The 24095-nt window shown below is 40.9% G+C and overlaps 1 protein-coding gene across 1 annotated transcript in view; it reads left to right on the forward strand.

The window, feature by feature from the left end:
• Dchs2 (dachsous cadherin-related 2) overlaps nucleotides 1-24095 on the forward strand; it is a 121766-nt gene that overhangs the window by 61129 nt on the left and 36542 nt on the right. Inside the window, exons 8-13 of the mRNA XM_029538031.1 lie at nucleotides 1770-1924; nucleotides 3015-3858; nucleotides 6844-7083; nucleotides 15794-15928; nucleotides 16353-16562; nucleotides 20112-20969. Of these exons, the coding sequence (XP_029393891.1) occupies nucleotides 1770-1924; nucleotides 3015-3858; nucleotides 6844-7083; nucleotides 15794-15928; nucleotides 16353-16562; nucleotides 20112-20969 (2442 nt within the window). The remainder of the gene's footprint in view (nucleotides 1-1769; nucleotides 1925-3014; nucleotides 3859-6843; nucleotides 7084-15793; nucleotides 15929-16352; nucleotides 16563-20111; nucleotides 20970-24095) is intronic.

Below are 24095 nucleotides of genomic sequence, written 5' to 3' on the forward strand. Positions count from 1 at the left end.
AAATACAATAGCAACATGGATTTTTACCATTCACTAGAGCATTCCACAGCATCCCTGAGAGACAGAACCGAGCAGATGAGAATAGAAATCACAACTCATGCATTTCCTAGCTGCTGGCTTCACACTCTAACTTCTTCATGGGCAGAAATCCTTTTCTATTTACAGCCCTGAAGAGTGAGTGGACCGAGCTGACTCAATGGCTGTGGAAACAGAATGGCTTGTATGCCTGGGCTTTGTCTGGGGGCCTTCCTGTTGTTTGAAATATTCAGATTTCATTGAAAATTATACTCTATGATTTAACTAAGCACACTGGGGGTAGTGAACTTAATTTACTTGCATTTATGTGAACCTCTGATATATTTTGGCATGTATATCTATCTACTCACCATCTACCGTAAAGGCTTAGAACTCACAGGTAAACCAGAAAGAGAGAGAGCTCCCTCCCTTACAGATCGTGGTCTCACAGAACCATTTCCCATCAAAAGGAACCAGAAATGCTTTGTGAAATGACAGATTTCAAATCTTAGACAGTAAATCCATAAGGAAAGCCTGCAGTACTGGGCATATGACACAAGGGAGTTCGTACAGAGTGAACAGACTACTGTGACTCTGTCTAAAAACCCAGGGACCAATTTTGAAAGGATCCTGCTATTCAGTAATGAAATAATTTGAGTATCAGTAAAGATAACAATAGTTACATGCTGAAACCCTTTCCTACACTTATGGCTTACAAAAATAGTGGGGTGCTAGAGAGACGCCTCAGTGGGTACAAAGCTCTTGTTGCTCTTCCAGAGGACCCAAGTTCAATTCCTAGCATCCACACTAAGCCGCTCACAGCTGCTTGTAGTTCTAGATCAACAGCTTCCAAGTCCTCTTCTGGACTCTGCAGGCACCAGGACAAACACACACACACACACACACACACACACACACACACACACACACACACACACACATTAGTTAGAAAGAAATTTCCTTTTATTGAAGTATTCTTGTTAATAAAGGAAGAGAAAGAAAGGGGAGCTGCCTCCATGTTGGAATACTTAATGACACCACAGATCTAGCTGGGCTTTGAGCCAGCAGGACCAACATTAAGACCAAAGGGCAGATAGATATTTGACTCTGAAGGGAAATACACTATTTTGTGAAGCACTCTCACCAAAAAAAAAAATCTACCCAAACTGGATCAGTTATCCAGATCTATCCCCCGATCCGAAGCACTTCAAGGAAACGTAAGTATTTAAGAAGAAGAGAAAGCATTTAGGAAAGGATTAAGCTGCACATTGAAGATGTAACAACCAAATATAGGGCATTCCTGATCCAGTCTCAACAAGTGAATCTCAAAAGCAAAATATGCCTACGGATGGCAGAAATCTGTAGATGGTCTCGCTATGTAGCTCAGAATGTCCTGGCAGGAACTTTCCACTGGTGTGTAGGCATGCACCACCATGCCTAGCTACCTACTTTTAAAAAATTTTTATATGCATAAATGAATAGTGTCTTTTTTTATGTTTTAGTGGCATATAAAATTTAAACTGATATTAGCTGTGCATTGATACATATGTGTATTGATACACTGTAAAACGTTTGAATAGGGTAAAGCACCTCAGGCCCTAAAGGAGTTAAAACCTAATTAAAATTCTATAGCTCCTCAAACTCCCAAGAAATTTAAAGTAAGCACATGTTCTGAAATATGAACACATTAACTGATTTCACTCCATCTTCTGCCTTTTCAGATTAATATTAGTTTTTTTCATTTGTGTGTATAGATTACCCTGCTCACTTTAAGATTGATGCAAACAATGGTGAGATAAGAACAACCACGATCCTTTCATACGACTACAGACCTTCCTATAGGATGACAGTCATCGCCAGTGACCATGGGGTGCCCCCACTTCAAGGACAGGCAATTATTAACATTCAGGTAATTTATCAGCATAAGATGTTGAACAACATTGACAATGCCAGTTGATTTTTAAACAAGTGGACAGCATGAAGACATCCCCAGTATGTGGATCCTACACACAGTGCTTACATTGTTATTATTTGGGTAAAGTTAAATCTACATAGCTTTTGAACTAGTTATGTATTGTTATTGTCAAGCCATCCTTCACCACACAGACATTTGTGTTGTCTTGAGTGTGATATACAAAAGGGGACTTTTTTTCTTATTGCTGATTGCAATGAGTTGGTAAGGAGGACCTTGTATGTAATCAAATAGCTACTGGATAAATCACATGGGTTTTTTTAATTTGAAATTTTAAAAGCATATAACAATTACTTGAGATCCACACTTCAGAGCTCCACCTAAATTAAATCATAACAACAGCAACAAGAAAACCAAGTAATGGAATATCTTTGTCACAGGAGAAAATTGCCTCTAACCAGTCAACTGTAAAGCTAGACTTTGATAATCACATGATGCTAAGTAATGATAACACAGTATAAATATAATATAAGCTTATATGTATATAATAACAAAGAGTTTACTTCCACAAAAGTACTGTTTTCAAAATATGTCTTTCATAATTAAAATGTTGGTTACAAGAAGAATTAATGTGGTCGTACCTTTAGTTGTTTTGTTTTAACAAAGACTCATTATTTCAGTGCCCAAAGGTCTCATTGTCGCTAGGTTGATGATCTCTAGGATTTGGGATAATTTGGGGAATTAGCTGTCCAACATTCACATTGAAGAATTACCATGTACATTCCAGAACTATGGCCCAGCCTTACAAAACAGTCATTCGTGTATTACAGCAAGTTAAAAAGTGTACTCCCTTCTCTTCTATATAGAGCAAAATGTATCTTTTGATACATGTTAGAATTCTAATAAAGGGTGTTTTCTCAAGAAATAACACATATATAAAACACAAATGGAAATCAGCTTAAAGTCATCATAACAAAATCAACATAAAGTCGTAATATATGTTGATGTTTAAACTTACCTTTCAATAGTGATACTTGGAGCTAGTTTTAAAATACTCCATATCAACATTTTTTTATTCTTATTTTAGGTGATACCACTCTCCAAAGGGAGGGTTTTTATGTCTCAGAATATCCGACATTTAGTTATCCCAGAAAATACGAAGCCTTCAAAGATCATGAGCCTGATGAAGTCACCCGATCCCCTTCAACAGGACCATGGTGGGAAGTTACACTTCAGTTTTGTTGCTGAGGACAAGGATGACCACTTTGAAATTGACAGCTCGACAGGAGATTTGTTCCTAACTAAGGAACTTGACTATGAAATGACATCCCATTATCTTATCAGGGTGATTTCTAAAGATCACAGCCAAAGCCCTGCCTGGAACAGCACAGTCTTCCTTAGCATTGATGTGGAAGACCAGAATGAGCATTCCCCATCCTTCCAGGATGAGGTCATTGTGATAAGCATAGAGGAGAATGTCCCTGTAGGGACTCCGGTGTATGTGTTCAATGCCAAAGATGGCGATGGCAGTTTTCTGAACAGTAGGATACAATACTTTGCAGAATCCAGCTATGTTGGAGTGAACCCATTTCTCATCCACCCCTCCTCTGGTGCATTGGTCACTGCATCTCTTCTGGATAGAGAAAATGTTCCAACTTTCATCCTAACCGTAACTGCATCAGATCAGGCTGTGAATGTGACAGATCGGCGATGGAGGACACTGGTAGCAGAAGTGGTGATTTTGGATGTGAATGACCACAGCCCCACCTTCGTGTCCTATCCCATCACCTATGTGAGAGAAGATGCTGAAGTAGGTGCTGTGGTACACCGCATAAATGCCGAGGATCCAGATGCAGAGATGAATGGAGAAGTAGTGTACAGCATCCTCTCAGGAAATGAAGACATGGTCTTCGTGCTAGACAGCTCATCAGGTACAGTGCTCCGGATGCCACTCCTATGTTATTTTATTTTGCTAAATGTTTTGTTATGTTTTGTTTGAGACAAGTTCTTCTATATCTCAGGATGAGTTCAAAGTCACAATGTAGCTGAGGATGGCACCGAATTCCTGATCTGCCCGTCTCTGCTTCCTGAGTAATTGGATTGCACGTGTATGCCACTCTGCTCAACTTTGTAGAAAGAAAATTTAACACTCCTAACATGTTTTTATTTCCAGAATATATTATTCTTCACTGTGGATTCAGTGCTGTACAATAGATCTCTAAAGGTCACACTGTTTACTTAATCGAATCGATTTTTTTCTCACTTCCTCCTCTATGCACCAGACAAAGACCACTCTTCTTGGTAATCTTATAAATTTGATTATTTTAGATAGCTTAGATAAATGGAACCATGCAATGTTTGTCTTTGTATGACTAGCTTATTTCAGTCAGCACAATGTCTTCCAAGTCTAGACATGCCATCACACATGATGAAATTCCCTCAGGAGTTTTAAGGACCATTGCTTGCATGTATCATATTTTCTGTCCCCACTCTTCTGCTGATAGACTTTTGAGTTCTTTCTAACTCTGACTATTGTGAACAGTACAGAAGTGAACTTGACATTGCCACTGCCTCCCAGAGACCCTCATCTCTAGTTTCTTGCATAAATATCCAGAAGTGATGTTATTGGGATGTATGGTCCTTTAATTTTAATTAAAAGAACCTTAAAACTGCTGTAACTTTTCTGGAAAGACAGGGCTTTGTGTTTCTTTAACTAATTTTGAAAATATTTTTGAGGAATTATCATACTGTTTTCCGATAGTGTGCAAGAGATTTAACTTCTCTGCTTCCCTACCAACTCTTCTTGTTTATGGTTCATTGTTCTGTAATAGTGCTACCATGGCAGTTGTTATGTGACAGGCTTCCTAGAGAGATGTAACACACACATTTGTACACACATACACTTACACTCATACACACACCATACACATGCATTCACACACACACACACATGCACATATGCTCACATTCACCATGCACACCAAACACACATGCAAGCATACACACACACACACACACACACACACACAGAGAGAGAGAGAGAGAGAGAGAGAGAGAGAGAGAGAGAGAGAGAGCGAGAGAGAGAGCACGGACATTGTATTTGAAGAACTATATTTGAACATTTTGTTAATAACTGCTTTGTAGGTAGCTCATATCTTGTGGACCAAGGGTGCAGGAACCACCACTGTGAGTCTTTGAAGTAGTGAATGCTGCTAGAAATACAGCAAAATGGCCATATGCCAAATCAAGATCATTATGCAAGGGCTCTGGTGTGCAAATGTGCCCTTGGATTGTGTAAGCCAACACTGATCAGTAACTGGAAATAACATACAGGTTTTAATGGCTGAATTCTTTTGCTCATCAGGGACGTTGTTTTTTAACATCAGTTGTAGAATTTTAATTTTTACATCAGCATTTACTAGGGTCACTCACTCTGTACAAATGTCACTCACTGCCAGTTCAGAGGTCTTGCTGTCACTGTGTTGTCAAATGCCACCCACTATGCTTGTTTTAAATGTGGTGTGATAAAAGGGTATACAAAAATCCCAACCCTGTGAATGTGGAAATGAAGTTTTCTTCATGTGATCCTTCAGGATATTTAAGAAACCTGTGGATTACAATATAATTGTCTGTAAAATAGTGATTTCAACATGAACCTAAGGCGGGAGGATCTCAGATGTAAACTATTTGGCCAGCTGTGAAGAACATTATTTGGAATGAGAATCAATGTGTCAGGTTTGGAAGCTGCGAGCATAGTTGGCTCTACTCTGTAGGGAAATTTTATCAGAACATTTCCTCAGATCCTGACATGAGGTTCCCTTCTGAGGCTCACGTGAACACCACCTAAGTGCCCAGCTGACAAGAGATTCTCCAGGCACAGGCTCATGGTCTCTGCAAGCTCTCCTCAGAGCTGATTTAATGGTACTTTAAATGTTTTCCAAGATGCCCAAGGAAGGTCTGTTTCAGCCTGCTAAAAAAGGAAGAATAAACTTGAATTGTGTCTTACTAATGCTGGCCTCATGAATCTTGAGCTATTACAATGGCTATTTCTTTTGAGGTATTTTTCAAAGACATAAAATGATAATTGAAGAATGTATCCATATGAGATGGGTGTTTTTTTCTCTTACAAGACTCATGTTTCTAATAAAAATAAATGGCATAGTGAGTTTTCCTGTAGCCTCAATGTATATAATGATGAACAATTATTAAACAACTATTTTAAAGGTCCAGCTCAATATTTAATTATTTGAAGAAAATATTAGGGAGTCAATTATCAATCCTAAAAGAAATGCACAACAGTTATTATTTTATGACGGCTGTCTGTGTAAAACACTGTACACACACAGAGTTGTGTGGTTCAACAGTAGGATAGAAAGGTGGCTTTTTGTGAAGTTTATTGTCTGAGTTGCAAAACATTGTATTTGCCCTTTATTGTTAATAAAGCAAGTGGCAAGTAACCAAGAGTCAGTATAAGAGATGCCAACTCCATAACAGAAATCTAATGTCTGAACAATGGAGTCATATTCACATTTTAACAACTTGTTTGCTTCTAAGTGTGTCATGCATCGTAGACTATATGTTATTAGTATCATAGTTACTTTTGAAGGTGAGGGAAATGTTCTGTAGACTAACGACTTTGCTGTAGGCCTCTCAGGTATAGGATAGACTTTTAAATTTGTCGTTTGTCTTTACAACTCAAATTAACTTTCTGACTAAGAACATTAACTTTCTGTTGTAGATAATATATGAATATGAAGTTGGCTCAATAAATGTCATTCTCTCTCTTTTTTTTTTTTATGAATCACTCCCTAGCAAAGAAAAGTGAGTTTTCAATCGAGTGATGTAAGCTGTGGTAGAGTAAGAAAGAAGTCTTAAGACGACATCCATAGCTCACCGTGTCTTCTCTTTCAAAGCAGGCTTGCTGAGGACAGCCTGTCCTTTGGATTACGAAGTGAAATCTCAGCATACCCTGACCCTCGTGGCCCATGATGGTGGCACGCCAGCACGTTCTTCATCCCAGACTCTGACGGTCACTGTCCTTGATGTAAATGACGAGACACCAGTATTTAAGCAACTTCTGTACGAAACTTCAGTTAAAGAAAACCAAAGTCCAGGAGTGTTTGTTACAAGGGTTGAAGCTGAAGACACAGATTCAGGTAATCTGAAAACTGGGTAGTAGATGCTATTCTTAAAAAGTGTGTAAGAGTTATATAGTTAATATAAAATAGTAGTCATGGGAGAGAGTAGCCAATGAGAGACATAGGTAACACAGTAGGAAAATGCCTGCCAGGCATTAACCTGGGTTGGATTTCTGGAACCCATGGTGGAAGAAGATAAATGACTTTTGAGTGTTCTTTTCAGACTTCCACACGTGTGCTAGATACCACATGCATGCATGTGTGTGTACATGCACACAAACACTAATAGTAAATAGATTAAGAAAAATAATAGTTATGGGGAAATGGAGTTACTACTTACCTCAAATATCAAATATTTTCAGCAACATACAGGAAATGAAAAGCTGTAGATGATGCTCGGTTTTGTCTAGCATCTGTTTGTATTGAACTTTGTTATTATTTGGAGTGGCACATGCCTAATTAACACATAATTTATTGATTTCATGGACGCAGCAAGCAGAGGTACCCACATGGTCACATTTTCCCCAGCACACTGGATGCACTTAGCATGATAAGTGTAGTATGCTTCTACATCTCCTCCCCGTGCAGGACAGGCTCGCTCCAAGGGCTGTGGAGCTGACGTCAGACAGCCTAAGTTTGAATCCCAGAATTATCGCTCCCGTAAGCTGTGCGACTTGGAAGAGGTTACTAATGATCCCCTGTGTTCTTCTTGTCTGTAAAATGGAGACAAGTATGGTGCTTAATATGTCGTCTTGTTATAAGTATGAAGGCATTACTATGTGAAAAGAAAGGTTGTATGAATATCTGGCACAGTAAATAGCAATGTTAACTCCTATTTTTATTTTTACAATGAACACAGAATAGAGACACACAAATCTAAAATGGACAGTTATGGTGGCAGGGAATTCATGTGTGTCTCCGACTTGCTATTGAACATCAGTGAGGCTCTTTGGATGTCTAAGGCACAGTAGATTTAATGATATTCTGTTTTTTATTTTAAACTAAATTGTGATAATATTGACAGCTCAGTGTTTCAGATTTTACTATCAACAGCACTTCCTGAGTTTTCCCATCAGAATTAATGCAAACCACTCAATTAACTAGCCTTTAAAACTTATATTTGTAAAATTTGCATTTACGCTTCCACAACTCCGAGAGGGCTCTCAGTGGTATTTCTCCCCTAAATGTTGATCAGAAGAGTGAACGATAGATTTCTTTAGCTTTCAAACTTAGTTCTATATTGCTCAGCTGCTCTGATCCCTTGGGAAACACCACTGTGCAACGATGAGCCTTTGATGTGAATTTGTCTAGGATGCTAAGGGATGCTTTTCAAGGGCGCACGTTATTTTCCATCTTTGACCAGAGAGGGGCAGTGTGATCAAAGACTTCCTCACTGTACTCAGACAGAACAGAGCATGCTCACAGCTGCTCTCAGTTCCTGCTTAGAAGTTAGCACTTTTCCATCCCTGTTTGCTTTTGGGTGACAGGAACAATGGGGAACACACACAAGCTGCCCTTTTCTCAGTGGTCCTAGTTCAACAGTGTTCTGGTCCACGGATCCTGCTGTAACCATCAGCAGGAGCCTCCGCAGGACTGCGTAGGTTGAACCCACTGCTGATAAGCAGCTTAGCAGCCTGCAATCCTTTTTTCCTCTTGGCCACACTTTGTTAATTTTATTGTCTGTACAGGATTCTACTCCTTACAGGCATTTCTTTTTCTTTTATATTTGCGAAGAGGAAAAAAATTTCTACCCCCTGTCTGAATTTATTAACAAGACTGCCATATGCAAACCTGTCTACTCTTTCTTTCTTTCTTTCTTTCTTTCTTTCTTNTCTTTCTTTCTTTCTTTCTTTCTTTCTTCCTTCCTTCCTTCCTTCCTTCCTTCCTTCCTTTCTTTCTTTCTTTCTTTCTTTCTTTCTTTCTTTCTTCTTGCTGTGAAGTTAGTTACTTTCTTTTGCAACCTACTTATTATATTTGAGTTGAAACCTTATCATTATAGACATCAAAACTACAACTGAAAATTCAGACGCACAGTTATTACTTTTGTGGCTTTACACTTATGGATGTTTAAAGTACAACTTAACATCCCCCCAAACTTCATATAATCTTACATGTCTTGGAGATGATTTGGATTGCTGAAAGATTTTGCTTTTTTTAAATCAGATTGATAAAAATTTTTAAAATATTTTTTGGAGAATTTCATACAAGTACTGTATTTTACTGTGTTTTTAATGAAGCCAGATCTGTTAAGCTATTAAGCAGGTGTTTTTGTAAATACATGTGAGTGTGTGTGTGTGTGTGTGTGTGTGTGTGTGTATTTGAATATATTTCTTCTGAATCTTTTTTCTTTTTGTGTTTTTCCCCTTTCCTTTTCTTTTTTTTTTTTTCTTTTTGCACTTAGTGGGTTAAAAGAATGAAATAGGATTATGCATGAGAATTAAATGACGTACTCGGGATTTTAACATAACTGGCATCAGGTTGGAATTTATGAATGGTTTACTTTATAGTGTGTATTAAAGAAATACTATAGTGTTACTTAATACCAGAGAGCTGAGCATATGTGTTCTGGCATTCTAGAATGCAGATTTTTGAAACGTAAGCACTCAGTGCTGTTTGGCATTCGAAGTCCAAAGGGATTTGAATGTTTATATTGTGTGACTCACTCTAAATCTAGCAGGATTTTTTTTTTCTTGTATTAAAAGGAGAAAAAAAAAAACCCAACTACTAGATTTTAACTGAGGTATTAAAATTTCCCCAGTATTTGGTCCCACAACAAGAGCTCCATTGTTAGTGTGTAGAGCTGACTGTGGCTGCCTCTGGCTCCCTGGAGGAAGAGGCACCGTGCAGGGCAGATGGCTTTGGGGTTATGGCACTTGCTCAGTAGTGGTGAAACGTGACACCTTAGCAAAGCAGCGCATTGGTCAGTAAGATGGGAGTCTCTGCTCCATGCAAATGGCCTCTGTACCCAGTGCCAGCCAGAAGGAACTACATATGGTCTCCAGACAGGACTTTCTCTTTGTGTGCGGTACTGTAGCGCCCTGACAGGAATTTCTCTGTGTGTAATGTACAGCTGTGCCCTTCCAACCCACTCTCGGAGTCAGGGAAAAGCGCAGAACTTCCCTGACTCTAACTCGGACACCACTACTCATGATATGCATCTAACGTCAGATATGTAACATGTAGGAGAAAAGAAGTTTTAGAACGAAAGGCAGACCTTAAGTAGGAATTCCTCGTCTCTCAGACTTTGGAGTACTCTGAGTTCTCCTCATAAAAACCATTGTGTACACTTTCTAAGAGAAGTCGTGCACGTGCCCATTAAATCAAAGGACCAAGAGGCTAAATCATCATCATCATCATTATTATTATTACTATCTGGGCATTAAACCAGGGGCTGGCACATCTTAGGCAAATGCTCTATCATGAGCTTCATCCCCATTCTTAGATACTAAAATATCCAAATATATGGCAGTTTTTATTAACTTCTCTCAATAGCAGACAGAGTGTTGACTATTAAGTTTTTAATGTCAACTTCTTGATCATGGTATCTCTCCTGCTGGGCAAGCACAATGTCACTTTCTTTATGATGTATTTCCTCTGGCCTCTACTGATGCAAATATCCATGGATTGCTCATAGGAACTCTGTTGTAGTTGCTCATCAGTCTGCTTTCTGAATCTTTACCAACAGCCCTTGCTGGTTTTCGGCTCGGTCCAGCTCAGCGGTGCATTAGAAAGCTATAGGATGCTGGCACCATTCAGCCTTATGCGTTCTCTTCCTGATTCCAGAAACTTTCATTTTTGAGCATGTTCTAATAGAGGCCTTTAGAGGGGGATTAGGCCACTGGGAATGTAAACCCTTGAACCTCTCAATCCGAGGCCATTGCTAGAGGAGACAACATAAATTGCTCTGTATAGGCTTAGTCTACTTCTGCTAGCATCTTACTAATGTCCTGTTGGCCTTTTGTTGGTGTTTGATTGACCCACACTATGTAGATTTTTCTCTATATGGATTCCAACTATAAATTCACTTAGAGAAAGGGGGGCATGAGTAAAGAACGGTCATTATCTCACTCACACTGAGACCGTCTTTGTTAAAACTTTGGTCTAAACTCGGATTTTGTTGTATTTGTTGACTATCTCCCTTCTACACTATAGACCTGGATTTAGTATATTTTGCTCTCTTTTAGCCCAGATTCTTGTGGTAGCCAGAGATACGATGGATGTAGGCACTCACTGGGGAAAGCAAGGCCTATGAATCACAAATGGCTTCAGGTTGTCTTTAATTTACTTATTTATGTACCTCCCCCACAACAGTAAGTGAAGCATGTCCTCTTTTGGCTTTAGAAATGTCCAAGGGGGTGGGCGTTGTGTCCTAGTTGGAAAATAAAATGATATGTATTATTTCTAGTAGACAGAAAATGCTAGCAAGTCTTCATAATCCAATGTTACATTCTGCTGTAAGCTAAGGTCTTTCTCTTGTAGTTTAAATTGTTTTTTTTATATATTTCCAAGGTTTGTGTCAATATGGATTATTATCTATCTATAACATAGATTTCCATCTTGCTGCCCACCACACTGCAGACTCTGGCTGTGATGTCCATGGACTTTTGCATTCATTTGTCTCTGTTGTGTATCTGCCGTTCAATGCAGGTTAAGTCCTCAAGAACATTGATTTTGAAGCTCTCATAGTAGATTGGCAATCTTCTGTGAATCAAGCTGCCAAGTTTAAAACTTCAGCTTGTCATTTGCTTTCTGTAAATTATACTGACATTTGGTTCCCTAACCACTCTGAGTCTTTTAATGATCACTTCTTCACAGTCCAACCCAAGTGGTTGGTTATCTGTTCTATCATGAAAGTGATGATTTACTGGTATTCTCTCTCTCTCCTGTGACAAGACACTAGCACTCTATTCCAGGACAAAGAGGCCATATCCCACGCTATGCAGGACCTTCTCCTTGTGACAAATGTTCTTGCCAGTTATGTTCAGCCAACAATATTAGATGCTGAAATAATTTTGCTGGACAGCTGCGTGAGCATGTTGGGGTGAGGAGAGAGAGAGCTGAGTCTGGAAGCAACTACCACTTAGATTCAAAACGAGAAGTTTTGGAACTCAAAGGACTGACAATAAGAGGAGGAACATTGTAGAATCTTGAGTTAAAGGGACAGAATTCTGCAGAATCTGGGCAGAATAGCATTGCTATATAATATGCTGTTAGAAAGAAGACAATCCAATCTGCCCCTCTTTAAAAGTATTTATTTATTTATTTTGTTTTGTTTTGGATGTTTTGTATATATTGTGATGTGTGCAAAATGCCCATGAAGGCCAGAAGAGGGCATTTGGTTGAACTGAAGATACAGATGGTTGTGAGTGGCTATGTAGATTCTGGGAACCAAACCTAGGTCTATGGCAAGAACAGCATACGCTCTTAACTGCTGAGCCATGACCTAGCCCTTTCTGCTTTGGACTTTCAGCCTCCTTCCAGTGTTCCTTTGTGACAAGTCTTTGAAGATAAGAAGTCACTGGGCAAAGGGTATAGTCTTAGACTCTATTGTCATAGGCCAGGGCATGCAAGCATAGGTTTAGATTTGACACACAGTAGTTTAAGCACTGTCTTAAAAAAACAGTGAAGGAGGAGCCAACAGGAAATGGCAACTCCAGAGGCTGCAAGCGAAATGAAGCTTAGTATTGTTTGAAGAGCAGAAAGGAAGTAAGGGGGCAGGAGTATAGCAAGGGTGAGCTGTGAGGTGAGAAGAATTGAAGGTATAAACAGGGTCTTATTGTAAGAGAATTTGTAGATGTTGGCGAAGTGCATGGATTTTATACATCTTTCTTTCTTCTTATTGGGTAACTACTGTTCATCTTCATGGTTGTACAGAAGGCTTAGCCAGTCATATCATATCATGTAGACTTGTACTTGCATGCTTACTTGTCTGTACTGAGTACTGTACTATAAGCCTTGTGGGGAGACAGACTTCGTGGTCTTCATAGCACTACATTTTAATCACCTGCTCATTCCCTTAGAATGCTGCACGCTTAACTGATCGAAACAACGTACATACTATCTATTCTCCAAATCTACTTCCTCCCATCACTCTTTATAACTTGGATTTATTATATTTCCCGCACAAAGGAACTATACAGACCAAGATAATTGTCTTAACAAGATTTTTCCAGGTTTAGCAATAAATGTGCATGGATAATTCAGCATGGGGGTTGGGAGGAAGAAATGAGAGAAGAAAGGAAGGAAGAGAGGAATGAATGAATGATGGAAGGAAGGGAGGACAGGAGGAAGAAAGGGAGGAAAGAGTTAACTAAACAAGCAATTGAAGCTCAATACAGATATTGATGTCACCTGGAGTCAGTGATTAGAAAAAAAAAATAGATAAATGTGTATTCAGCTCTACCTCTATCCATTAGAGTAAGATGCTAATTAAACTATGTCAAGAATAAGCCATTTTCATCTCACTCTGGAAACAAGGAGACAAATATGACATAGAGAAACAACAAGGGGCTTTATCTCAATCATAGCATGTCTGCCTAGCATGTGTGAGACCCTGCATTCCATACTGAGCACCAACACAAAGACATAACTGGATAAATTAATTTGTTTATTCTTTTACTCCTCCTCTTAAGTGTTTTTCTTCTCTTTTCCTGTTCCTTTATGTCTTTTTAGATATTAGTCAGGAATTGATAATATCATGGAGAAGATAAAATAGGTAAGAACTGAGGACAGCCACTAGGTTTTATAATCAGAAAAGCATTGCTCACAGTAGAAAGCATAGCTGGGGGTGACAGTGGTTTGACTTTGGCTTCAGAGAATGGACAACATCCTTAAAGGAAATTTGGCAATGTTGAGGACTTAATTCTTTAAGAAGATAGAAAAAATATAGAAGGGAGACTGGAAGTTTCAAGGATACTTCATTCCTCATTAGAATAGAGAACAAAATACCAATGGAAGGAGTTACAGAGACAAAGTTTGGAGCTAAGACAAAAGGATGGACCATCCAGAGACTACCCCACCCAGGGATCCNTCCCATAATCAGCCACCAAACCCAGACTCTATTGCACATGCCAGCAAGATTTTGCTGAAAGGACCCTGATATAGCCGTATTGTATGAGGCTATGCCAGTGCCTGGCAAACACAGAAGTGGATGCTCACAGTCATCTATTGGATGGAACACAGGGCCCCCAGTGGAGGAGCTAGAGAAAGTACCCAAGGAGCTGAAGGGGTCTGCAACCCTATAGGTAGAACAACAATATGAACTAACTAGTATCCCCCGACTAGGCCATCATTGAGAAGAGATGCCCCTTGGTCTTGCAAACTTTATATGCCCCAGTACAGGGGAATGCCAGGACCAAGAAGTGGGAGTGGGTGGATAGGTGAGCAGGGCAATGGCGGGGGAGGGTATAGGGAACTTTCGGGATAGCATTTGAAATATAAATGAAGAAAATATCTAATAAAAAATTGAAAAAAAAAAAGAAAATTCCGAGACAGAACAATTGAAGGATTGCTTCAGCCATTAGATGGTCAGGAAGAGGTTGAATTGAACGTAGATTCGGATGATGGAAGGAACTCCTCAATAGATTTTTGCCTTTCTGAGAAACACAAAGGAGCCTGTGCGAGCGAGCCAGTATGTGTTTGGTGGGAGGTCTTACAGAGGAGCTGTGACTGAGGGCAATCACAGATGATGGTGCACTTCTGTGGCCTGAGCGTGCACTGCTGGGACTTTCTCTTCATCTTAGCATCTGTTGAGTAACAGAAGGAGAGCAGAGAAAGGCCCTGTTGGGAATCTTCAACCAAAAGTCACAAGCCATGGGGAAGAGGCAAGTTTGATGGCGTGATACTCAGAGGGAAAGAAGGCCATTGGGGGGGGGGTGGAAGAGGTGATGGGGCTGCACGTAGTGAGGTCTGATATCAGATAGTGCCTTGTGGACACAGAAGCCACTGGGCACACACACACACACACACACACACACACACACACACTCATCATGTGTGTCACGAGGAAGATTGCACTGAATATCTGCAGAGAGGCTTCCAACTTGCTTAGTAAGGTAATGGGATTAGACTAAGTCATCTCTATTTCTCTTCTATTTTCTTATTCTCTGGTTTGTTCTGGACAATTACAATGGTGTGAGGAGGAATAAGCAAGTGACTACTTACAACCACAAAAATGGGAGGAATTATTTTCAAGACACATAACAATGCGGTGTGGCGCTTCTCACTGCAGATAGGAGGCCGACTGCTAGGTTAAACACAAAACAAAGCAAGAATAACCACGGAGCAACTCCGTGGGCCTGCCGCCTGAGGTTGGGCATAAACGCAGTCTTACAGCTGAGCACAGACTTTTTAAATAGAGGCCAATCTACAAAAATTGTCATCTGCCCTGCAAGTTCACAATTATGTCATTAAATCACAATCAGGGGTGTTAGGGGGAGTAATTAGGACTACGTTGTGGAGTTGCTCACTCCTAAGAAAAACTTTATGGGAAGGAAAAAATTCCAAACATTCACTGTGGGTGAGTCTCATAAGGCTTTTGAAAACCAAGCGTTTTGGCTCACAAGGCCTTTATTCCAGAAGAACTGACAGAGATACTGTCTTCTACTTTAATCAGAAGAGCTTAAAAAAATAATCTTGCTCTTCAGCCTGATGTACTCATATGAATATGAATATATCATTTACCCAAGGAGAGAATTGCTAAGGTTTGCTTTATTTATGTTTTCTTAAGGAGTCAATTCCAAACATCAGTTTGAAATCCTGCCAGGGCCTGCCTTTGGGTTGTTTGAGATCAATCCTGACACAGGAGAGGTGGTGACAACTGTCACGTTTGACAGGGAAGCTCAAGGAATCTTCAGGCTTCGAGGTAAGGGACTTGCCCCACCCCCACCCCGAAGGATTATTGGTGAGATTTAGCATTTCTTTTGTAAACTGTTTATTTACTGAAAAAAAAAAAGTACATATATGTGTGTGCCTGCTTACCTGGATGTGCCCCATGTGTATACACTACCCAAGAAGGCCAGAAAAGGTTGTCGGATCCCCTTGAATTGGAGTTCCACTTAATGTGGGTGCTGGGTCTGACCTCCAGGCCTTTGGAAGAAGAGCAATTTCTCTTAACTGCCGAGCCATTTCTCTATGTCGACATTTAAGAGTTCTGTAAGATGCCTTTAAATGAATGTGATCAACCCAAGAACACCCAGTCAGTTCAGTCTCACGCTGGATAACCAGAATACTAGGCTTTAGGTATGTATTAACAGCCACACCCCATCCTCCTCTGTGTTCCACAACAGTACTCGTGCGAGATGGTGGTGTCCCTTCATTGTCCAGCACGGCGGCCATCATCTGCACCATTGAAGATGAAAATGACCATGCCCCGGAGTTTATTGTCCTCCATCATGACATTGAAATCCTAGAAAACCGAGATCCAGAGGTTGTGTACACTGTGCTGGCTTTTGATATGGATGCTGGCAACAATGGAGCTGTCACCTATCACATAGCGGGTGAGTATTGGAGAACCAGCATTCTCTCTGGGTACTGATCAGTGACGCAGACGGTCTGGTGTCTAATGTGTTGGTGTCTGTTGCATTTTCCTACAAAATCCACACCCAGTGAGGACTCCTGCTCCTGGGCTTCTGCCTCTGCACACAGCCACCCTGGACCCTCCAAATTCTCCAAGGTCGTGGTCTTGAAAGCTCATTTGATTCTATGCCAACACTAGGGCTGCTACAGATAGAACATACGGCTTCTCCCTGTTTGTTTACTTCTGATCACTCAGTTTATTCTTTACATAGTGAGTTAACATTTACTCTGTATCCTGTCATAATTTACTGGAATGAAGTAAATTTTTATTCTTAAATCAATTGTTGTTACTACAGTGTCTGAAATTGAGTATCTGCATATATGGAAATGGAAGGGACTTTAAAAATTTTATAAATATGGAATCTAAACTTGAAAGTTATTTTAGGTTGAGTTGATTATTAAAAGATTAAAATATCAAATATACTGTCCAAGTTTTCACTAATGGTTTATTAAAAACAAAATATCAAATTGTGTTGGAAATGTATCTATTACTATAACTGATTGATTCTGTTTTGTAGTTTATGAATGTGTGATTTCCTCCCTCTCTCCCTCCCTCCCTTCCTTCCTTCCTTCCTTCCTTCCTTCCTTCCTTCCTTCCTTCCTTCCTTCCTTTCTTCCTTCTGTTTCATAACGTTAGCCAGGTTAGTCTTGAGATCCTGTACTCAAGGGTTCTGACCCAGCCTCTTGGTCTTCTGGGAGCATACTTTTTTTTTTTGTTTTTATTCGAGAAGAGGGTGATAATGAAGGCGAGTGTGGGAGAGCACACCTGTATTGATGATCCCAGGTATCGTAGTTGTCCTCTCTGTGGCTGTGACTAACACCAGGACCAAAACAACCTGGAGAGGGAAGGGTTTATTTCATCTTGCAGCTTACGGTGCATCGTGCACAGAAGTCGGGGCAGGATCTCAAGGCAGGAACCCCGAGGCAGACACTGATTCAGAGACCTTGGAGGATGCTGCTTACTGGCCTGCTCCTCAGGGCTCACATTCAGTTCCCTTTCTTATGTAACCCAGGACACCCGCTTTGGGGCGGAACTGACCACAGTGGACTGAGCCCTCCCAAATCAACCGTTAATCAAGAAAATGTCCCCATAGACTTACACAGAGGCCAGTCTAATGGATGCATTTTATCCATGAGGTTTCTTCTTCCCAGATGACCCTAGTTTTGTGTCAAGTTGACAAAAACATAACCAACACACTAAATGGGTTCTCAGGGAGAACACTGTCACCAGTAGGGCAAACAAGCTGTGCATCTGGGACCTGCCTCAAAGCTATTTGTTTACAGACACTCCCTGGAAAGCTTCACATCATGTAATCCCTGACATGCTCAGACTTTACTTTAGGAATGACTGATTTAAACATCATTCTTTTAATTTAGTCTTTTGTAGCAATAACATGCTACTTGAGACAATCAACTTGCAGGGAACACAGGTTATTTGGGCTCCATCTTCAGAGCTTTCTGTTCATGATTGATTTGCTTTAAGCCTGTAGTGGAATATTATGGCAGCTACATATGGCAAACTAGACTAAACCTGCTTGCATTATAAGCTAGGGCACAGGAGTAGAAAATGAAGACTTCCACAATCTGCTTCAAGGGCACATTCCCCATAACCTACAGACTCACCAGACCCATCTCTTAAAGGTACCATTGTTGTGTAACTGCATCTCCTTAGAGGCAAGTGAATTCAGGCTTACTTTGATTCCTCAGTCTTGCTATTAAACCAGAAACCTGACTCCTGGCTGAATTCCTTCCAGTTCTCCTCTTTGCAATGAAGTATGGGCCATTTGAGGTTTGACCCTGCTTTCCTCAAAAAGCTGTGCCTTCATTAGTAACAACATGTACCTTACATGCTACATGCAAACTCCCAAGGAAGCCAGTGTTCTTTTAATTGCTCCAAGACACTTTCAGTCTTTGTTTTACATAGAATAGTCTTGCTCCTTCCCATTTAGGGATGAATTTAGGTGTTATTGTTTCCAATAGCATTTTGATCCTAACAGGCTATACACAGTTGATTCCTGGCCACTTGAATATCAGAGAAGATCCTAACGTCTGTGTCCCAACCTATGTCCCTTCCTGGATTGTAAGGCCTTGGAAGCACAGTTGTAACATACAGTAAGAGGTCATATGTGGCACTTACTAGGGCCTTGAGTGTTGAATGAGCAAGTGAATTGCTTTCTCAATCAAAAATATCACACAATGTGTCTATCCCTACGTTAGATGCAGGCTAACTGTCTCATAAATAGTCAGGATTCTTCCCTGAGCATGCAAACTAGCTATTGTGATCATTTTCTCTGAACACTTAGTTCCCATATGCTTTAAGCACTTTCAAACTCATAACAGCCCATACCGGTGAGCTTGGTACTTTGATCCTATCACTCAAGAATATGGCCCATGAGTCTTTGAACCGTTTTTAGATTCTGTAATCTAGCCAGATGGCTTTGAGACATTTTGTCTTTGTGCTTGATTATAACTTTTATTAGAGTTGGTATCATGGACGATAGTAAAGAACACATTTTTGAAAGATACAGAGATGAGTTACAATATCTTGATGAGGTCATGGGAGAACTGGGCAGATGTGCAGTTGATTCCCACAGAAGTGTCAGGACCCACATGGGCAGTGCCAGGTATTAGAGAAGAGATGAACAGAGACAGTATACAACTAAAATAAACCCAGCAGCCGGTAACATTAAGGAAATTGATTAAAACTCACCTGCTAATTTCTTAGAGTGTTTTAAAAATAGATTTAGTCGTTTCACATGTGTGTGTATGTGTGTACTGATGGATGGATACCACTGCATTCAGTACCTGTGGGGGCCAGAAGAGGGCATTGCATCACATGGAATGGGAGTTAAAGATGGCTGTGGGCTCCCATGTAGATACTGGGAGCAGTACTAGGGTCCTCTGAGAGATCAGCAAGTGCTTTTTTTGTTTTGTTTTGTTTTTGAGACAGGGTTTCTCTGTGTAGCCCTGGCTGTCCTGGAACTCACTTTGTAGACCAGGCTGGCCCCGAACTCAGAAATCCACCTGCCTCTGCCTCCCGAGTGCTGGGATTAAAGGCGTGTGCCACCACCGCCCAGCCAGCAAGTGCTTTTAACCACTGAGTCATCTCGTCAGTGGCTCCACAAGTTCATTTTTGATTGATACCAAACAACAAACAAACAAACCAAACCAAATGGACATTGTATCCTGTTTCTTATCCCTGACTCTTGTTTTATTTTCAATAAAACACACACCTAAATGTTATGGGGAAAATATATTAATACGACACATTTTATATTCGATTGTTGGAATGCTCTGAGACATTGAGAAGCTACCGAGTCCGTCGCGTTCCATTGTTCTCAGTACTTAAAAAAGAGCTAAGATGCAATAATCAATAACCTCCCTCAATGATTAAATTAATAAGTATATTAGCTGTCAAGGGGTTATTATTTTCCCATTTCTAATAGATCTTCAACTGTTTTCTGTGACAGAAGGAAATACCGATGAGTATTTTGCAATCCATACAACCTCAGGAGAACTCTCAACAACTCGTGCTTTGGACCGGGAGCAGGTCAGCAATTTTACCCTCACTATCTTGTGCTCAGACTTGGGGAGCCCGCCCCGAAGCTCTGCAATGCAGCTGCATATTAGAGTTTTGGATGACAACGACCACAGCCCCGCTTTTCCTATGTTGCAGTATCAGTCCTCCGTGAGAGAAGATGCGGAGGTGGGCACCGTGGTTCTGGTGCTGTCTGCCATAGACAGAGATGAGGGTCTCAACGGGCAGGTGGAATATTTTCTTATGGAGGAAGCTTCTGGCGCCTTCACTATTGATCATGTAACAGGGACCCTGAGAACTAGCCACACCCTTGATCGAGAAGCCAGGTCTCAACACACGTTCCAGGCAGTGGCCAGAGACTGCAGCATTCAAGGTGCAAAAAGCAGCGTGCTCTCCATACTCATAGACGTCACGGATGCTAATGACAATGATCCTGTTTGGGAAGAGAACCCGGTTGATGCTTTCATTTCCCCCATGCTGGCCCTAAACCAGACCATTGTTCATCTGAGAGCCAGTGACCCAGATGCAGGGCCCAATGGAACTGTTATTTTCAGTTTTGTAGACCGCCAGTCCATGTTTTCCATCGATGGATATACAGGAGAAGTTAAACTACAGCAGAAACCATCTTCAGAACACTTTCCTATCTGGGTGCAGCTATTGGCCGCAGATCAAGGGACCCCAGCAAGGACAACCATGGGCCTCTTGGTTGTCCACATGGAAGGAGAAGGTGTGAAACTGTCCTTCAGCCACTATCTCTATACAGGACTCGTGACTGAAAACTGTGAGCCAGGTGAGTGTATCCTTAAGTTTCTTGTGTATTGTACAAATTAGGGCACAGTGCAAAAGACTACAAAGATTGCCATTGCAGATTCAGTTGTAAGCCCAGGAGTCTAGCCAACTCTTGATACTGGAAAGTTATAATCAATGGGATTGTATTAGTTCTCTAACACTACAGTAAAACACTTGAACCAACTAGCTTATTTAAACAAGACCTCTCTTCTGTTTAGTTACTCTGGAAGTTCTAGGCAAAGCTGAGTGGCCCTGCTGTGTTGGGTTTCTGGGAGGGCAGTATCATGGTGGGAAGGTAGGGTAGGAATAGAGTCCTCTTTCACATCCCCAGGACCCAACAGTGAGCCACGGGCCTGCCTCTTGAAGGGCCACCATTTCCCGGAAGAACCATCCCCGTGGGTTTTCACCGAGCTGTTAACATGGTAGACCTTTGGGAAACATCCACATCCGAAGTATAGGCATAGCTAATATTGCTCTGGTCTGAAACAAGATGTCAGGGTAGAACATAAGAAACCAAAACTACTTCTAATGCTGTGCCTTCTTACTTAAGACTTGACCTAAAAAGCTAACGAATAAACATGTCAGAAGTCGCTATCCTTCTAATTCCATGTTCTATTAACTCCTTATAAGATTATCTTTTTAGGAGTTACATTTGATGATCTGTATTGTAAAAGCAGCTATCTGCTTAGCCATTAGACAACACTTAGCATCCTAACAATGCACTTCTGAAATCACAAGCTTCAAGAACGCTAGTTAACACTTCTCACCTGGCAATGCAGGCACCTGGCGTCTGTCAGTAGCCAGGTGTAATGAGTTGTGGACAGACTTGCCCTGGAAGAATACACTTGACATGGGAGGGTGTATACAGTGCCAGCTAAGAGGTGGACCCAAACCAGCAGATATAACAGGAAAGGGAAAAGAAGAAAGAGGGAATGGCAGCTTGAAGAGCCGTTGAATCTGATCAGAGCAAGCAACCGGATGGGGAGGGTCCCCTGGGTTCTCTGATAAGCAAGGGCTGTGTGCATGAGATGGGGAGGGTCCCCTGGGTTCTCTGATAAGCATGGGCTGTGTGCATGAGACACTGGGTGACATTTTCCAGCAGCTGCTCCTTTTCCTGGAACATGGATTTAATACAGACTGCAGCAATATCAAACACAAGGAAAAGATTTCCCTTATTTACTGTTTTCTATTCATATTTCAGTAGGCTCAAAATACTGCAGGTTATCAATCAATCAGTATTAGAATGACCTTAATGTGATTAAATGTCATTTTATAACTTCCAGAACAACTTTTGTTCTCTCCCAATGCACCTAAAACTTGAACCTTTGTATTCTTCAAATGAAAAGTATTAGAGAAGTTTACATTTCCCATAGGTCTCGCACACACTGTATCAGTAAGAGGTACTTGACATGGATTGTTAATCTTGAGTGGCTTATTGTGGGTGTTATTGTAAATTCACGTCACATTAAGCTGCTTAATCATATTTTTGACTGTTTTGTCTGCATGTATGTATGTATGTGTACCAATTGTGTGCCTGGTGACCACAGAAGCCAGAAACGGGCATTTGATTTCCTTGCCATCTTTTTTACTTTCATTTCATTAATTTTAGTGTACACAGTAATGAGTATTACCAAGACACATTCATGACTCTGTCATTGTGCCTTGATCATAATTTCCTCCCACTATGCGACCCTGTTCCCCTTCCCACTTTCTCTTCTCTCATTATACTCCTTCCTAACCCCAAATGGCTACCCTCCTGTCTTCTGCTTCAGGGAATATACACATGTACACAATCCCACTTTCTCTTCTCTCATTATACTCCTTCCTAACCCCAAATGGCTACCCTCCTGTCTTCTGCTTCAGGGAATATACACATGTACACAACACACACACACATACACACACACTCATATGCATATATACATCACACACACACACACACACATATATATATATATATATATATATATATATATATATATATATGCATAAGTCTAAATTCCCCATATCAGAGGAGACAGGAGACATTCCTTTCCCTCGATCTTCTGCCCCTCCTGCATGCAGTCTCTCTCTCTCCCTTAGGCTTTTCTGCCTCTCTGTAGCCCTTCCCCTACACTGTCTTTCATATGCGCATAACTATCATGCATATATGGATGTCACTTCTAGATGGATTTCATGTATCAGAGGGTACACCCTGCTTGTTCTTCTGACCCTGGTTTATTTTTCTGAGGACAGACATCCCCAATTCCTTCTACCTTCCTGAAAATGGCAGAACTTTTCCCTTCTTCATACTTGAGTAAAGCTCTATTGTATGTATATGCAATCTGTATTTCCTTTTATTTGCCTGTCTGTTAATGAGTGTCTAAATTACTTCCACTTCTTGGCTGTCGTGAGTAGTAAACACAAATATGCAAACATCTCCAAGGTATTTTGGCTTAGTTTCCTATGACCCCATGTTGGTGTGGCTTCTTTATGGGTGTTCTAAAAGTGTGGCAGGTGGGTGCCTGGTGTGGGGGTCAGTTGAATTTGGAGTAGTATCGTGTCTTTCCTATGGCCTCATACTGTAGAAGTGTCTGACATCTGTCAGAATGGTCCTAACTTCAGCAGCCTCCTTTCCTTGTGTATAAGGGGCTGCTGCTTGCCATACTTAGTTTTGTAGTCTGTGGAGTAGGTATGTTTTCCCATTCTTCAGTGTCCCCAGATTGTCCATCATAGGGTAGTTAATATTTAAGTTGAAGGGTGTCTCCTCAACAGGCAGGCTTGTCTCCCATACCTTCAAATTCCAGTAAGCATTGATCACCTTTCTTGGGGATGTAGTTCTGGATGGTAAGTACCATCCTCTGGACTCTACAGTTGTAAACTGTAGTTGATCTACCTGATGACTCTAGGCTCAGGGTTATTGAACTCCCAGGTTAGTCTCAGGTACTGAGGTCATCTCCTACTGAGGCTGGATCACCTTCCCCGAACCCTTCACTGCCTTGGGCGTGTGCTCGTTGCCCTTTTCTGTTTGCCCGTGTGTGATCTTGCCATTCTCCATGACTCTTCAAAGCCTCCTCTCATCAGCGTCTAACCTGTGGTTTCTCCTTGTTCTTAGGCTTCTGGGGTAGCTCAGTTTAGACAATAGGAC

This window comes from Mus pahari, chromosome 4 (genome assembly GCF_900095145.1).
Source record: "Mus pahari chromosome 4, PAHARI_EIJ_v1.1, whole genome shotgun sequence".
In the NCBI taxonomy this organism is placed as follows: domain Eukaryota; kingdom Metazoa; phylum Chordata; class Mammalia; order Rodentia; family Muridae; genus Mus; species Mus pahari.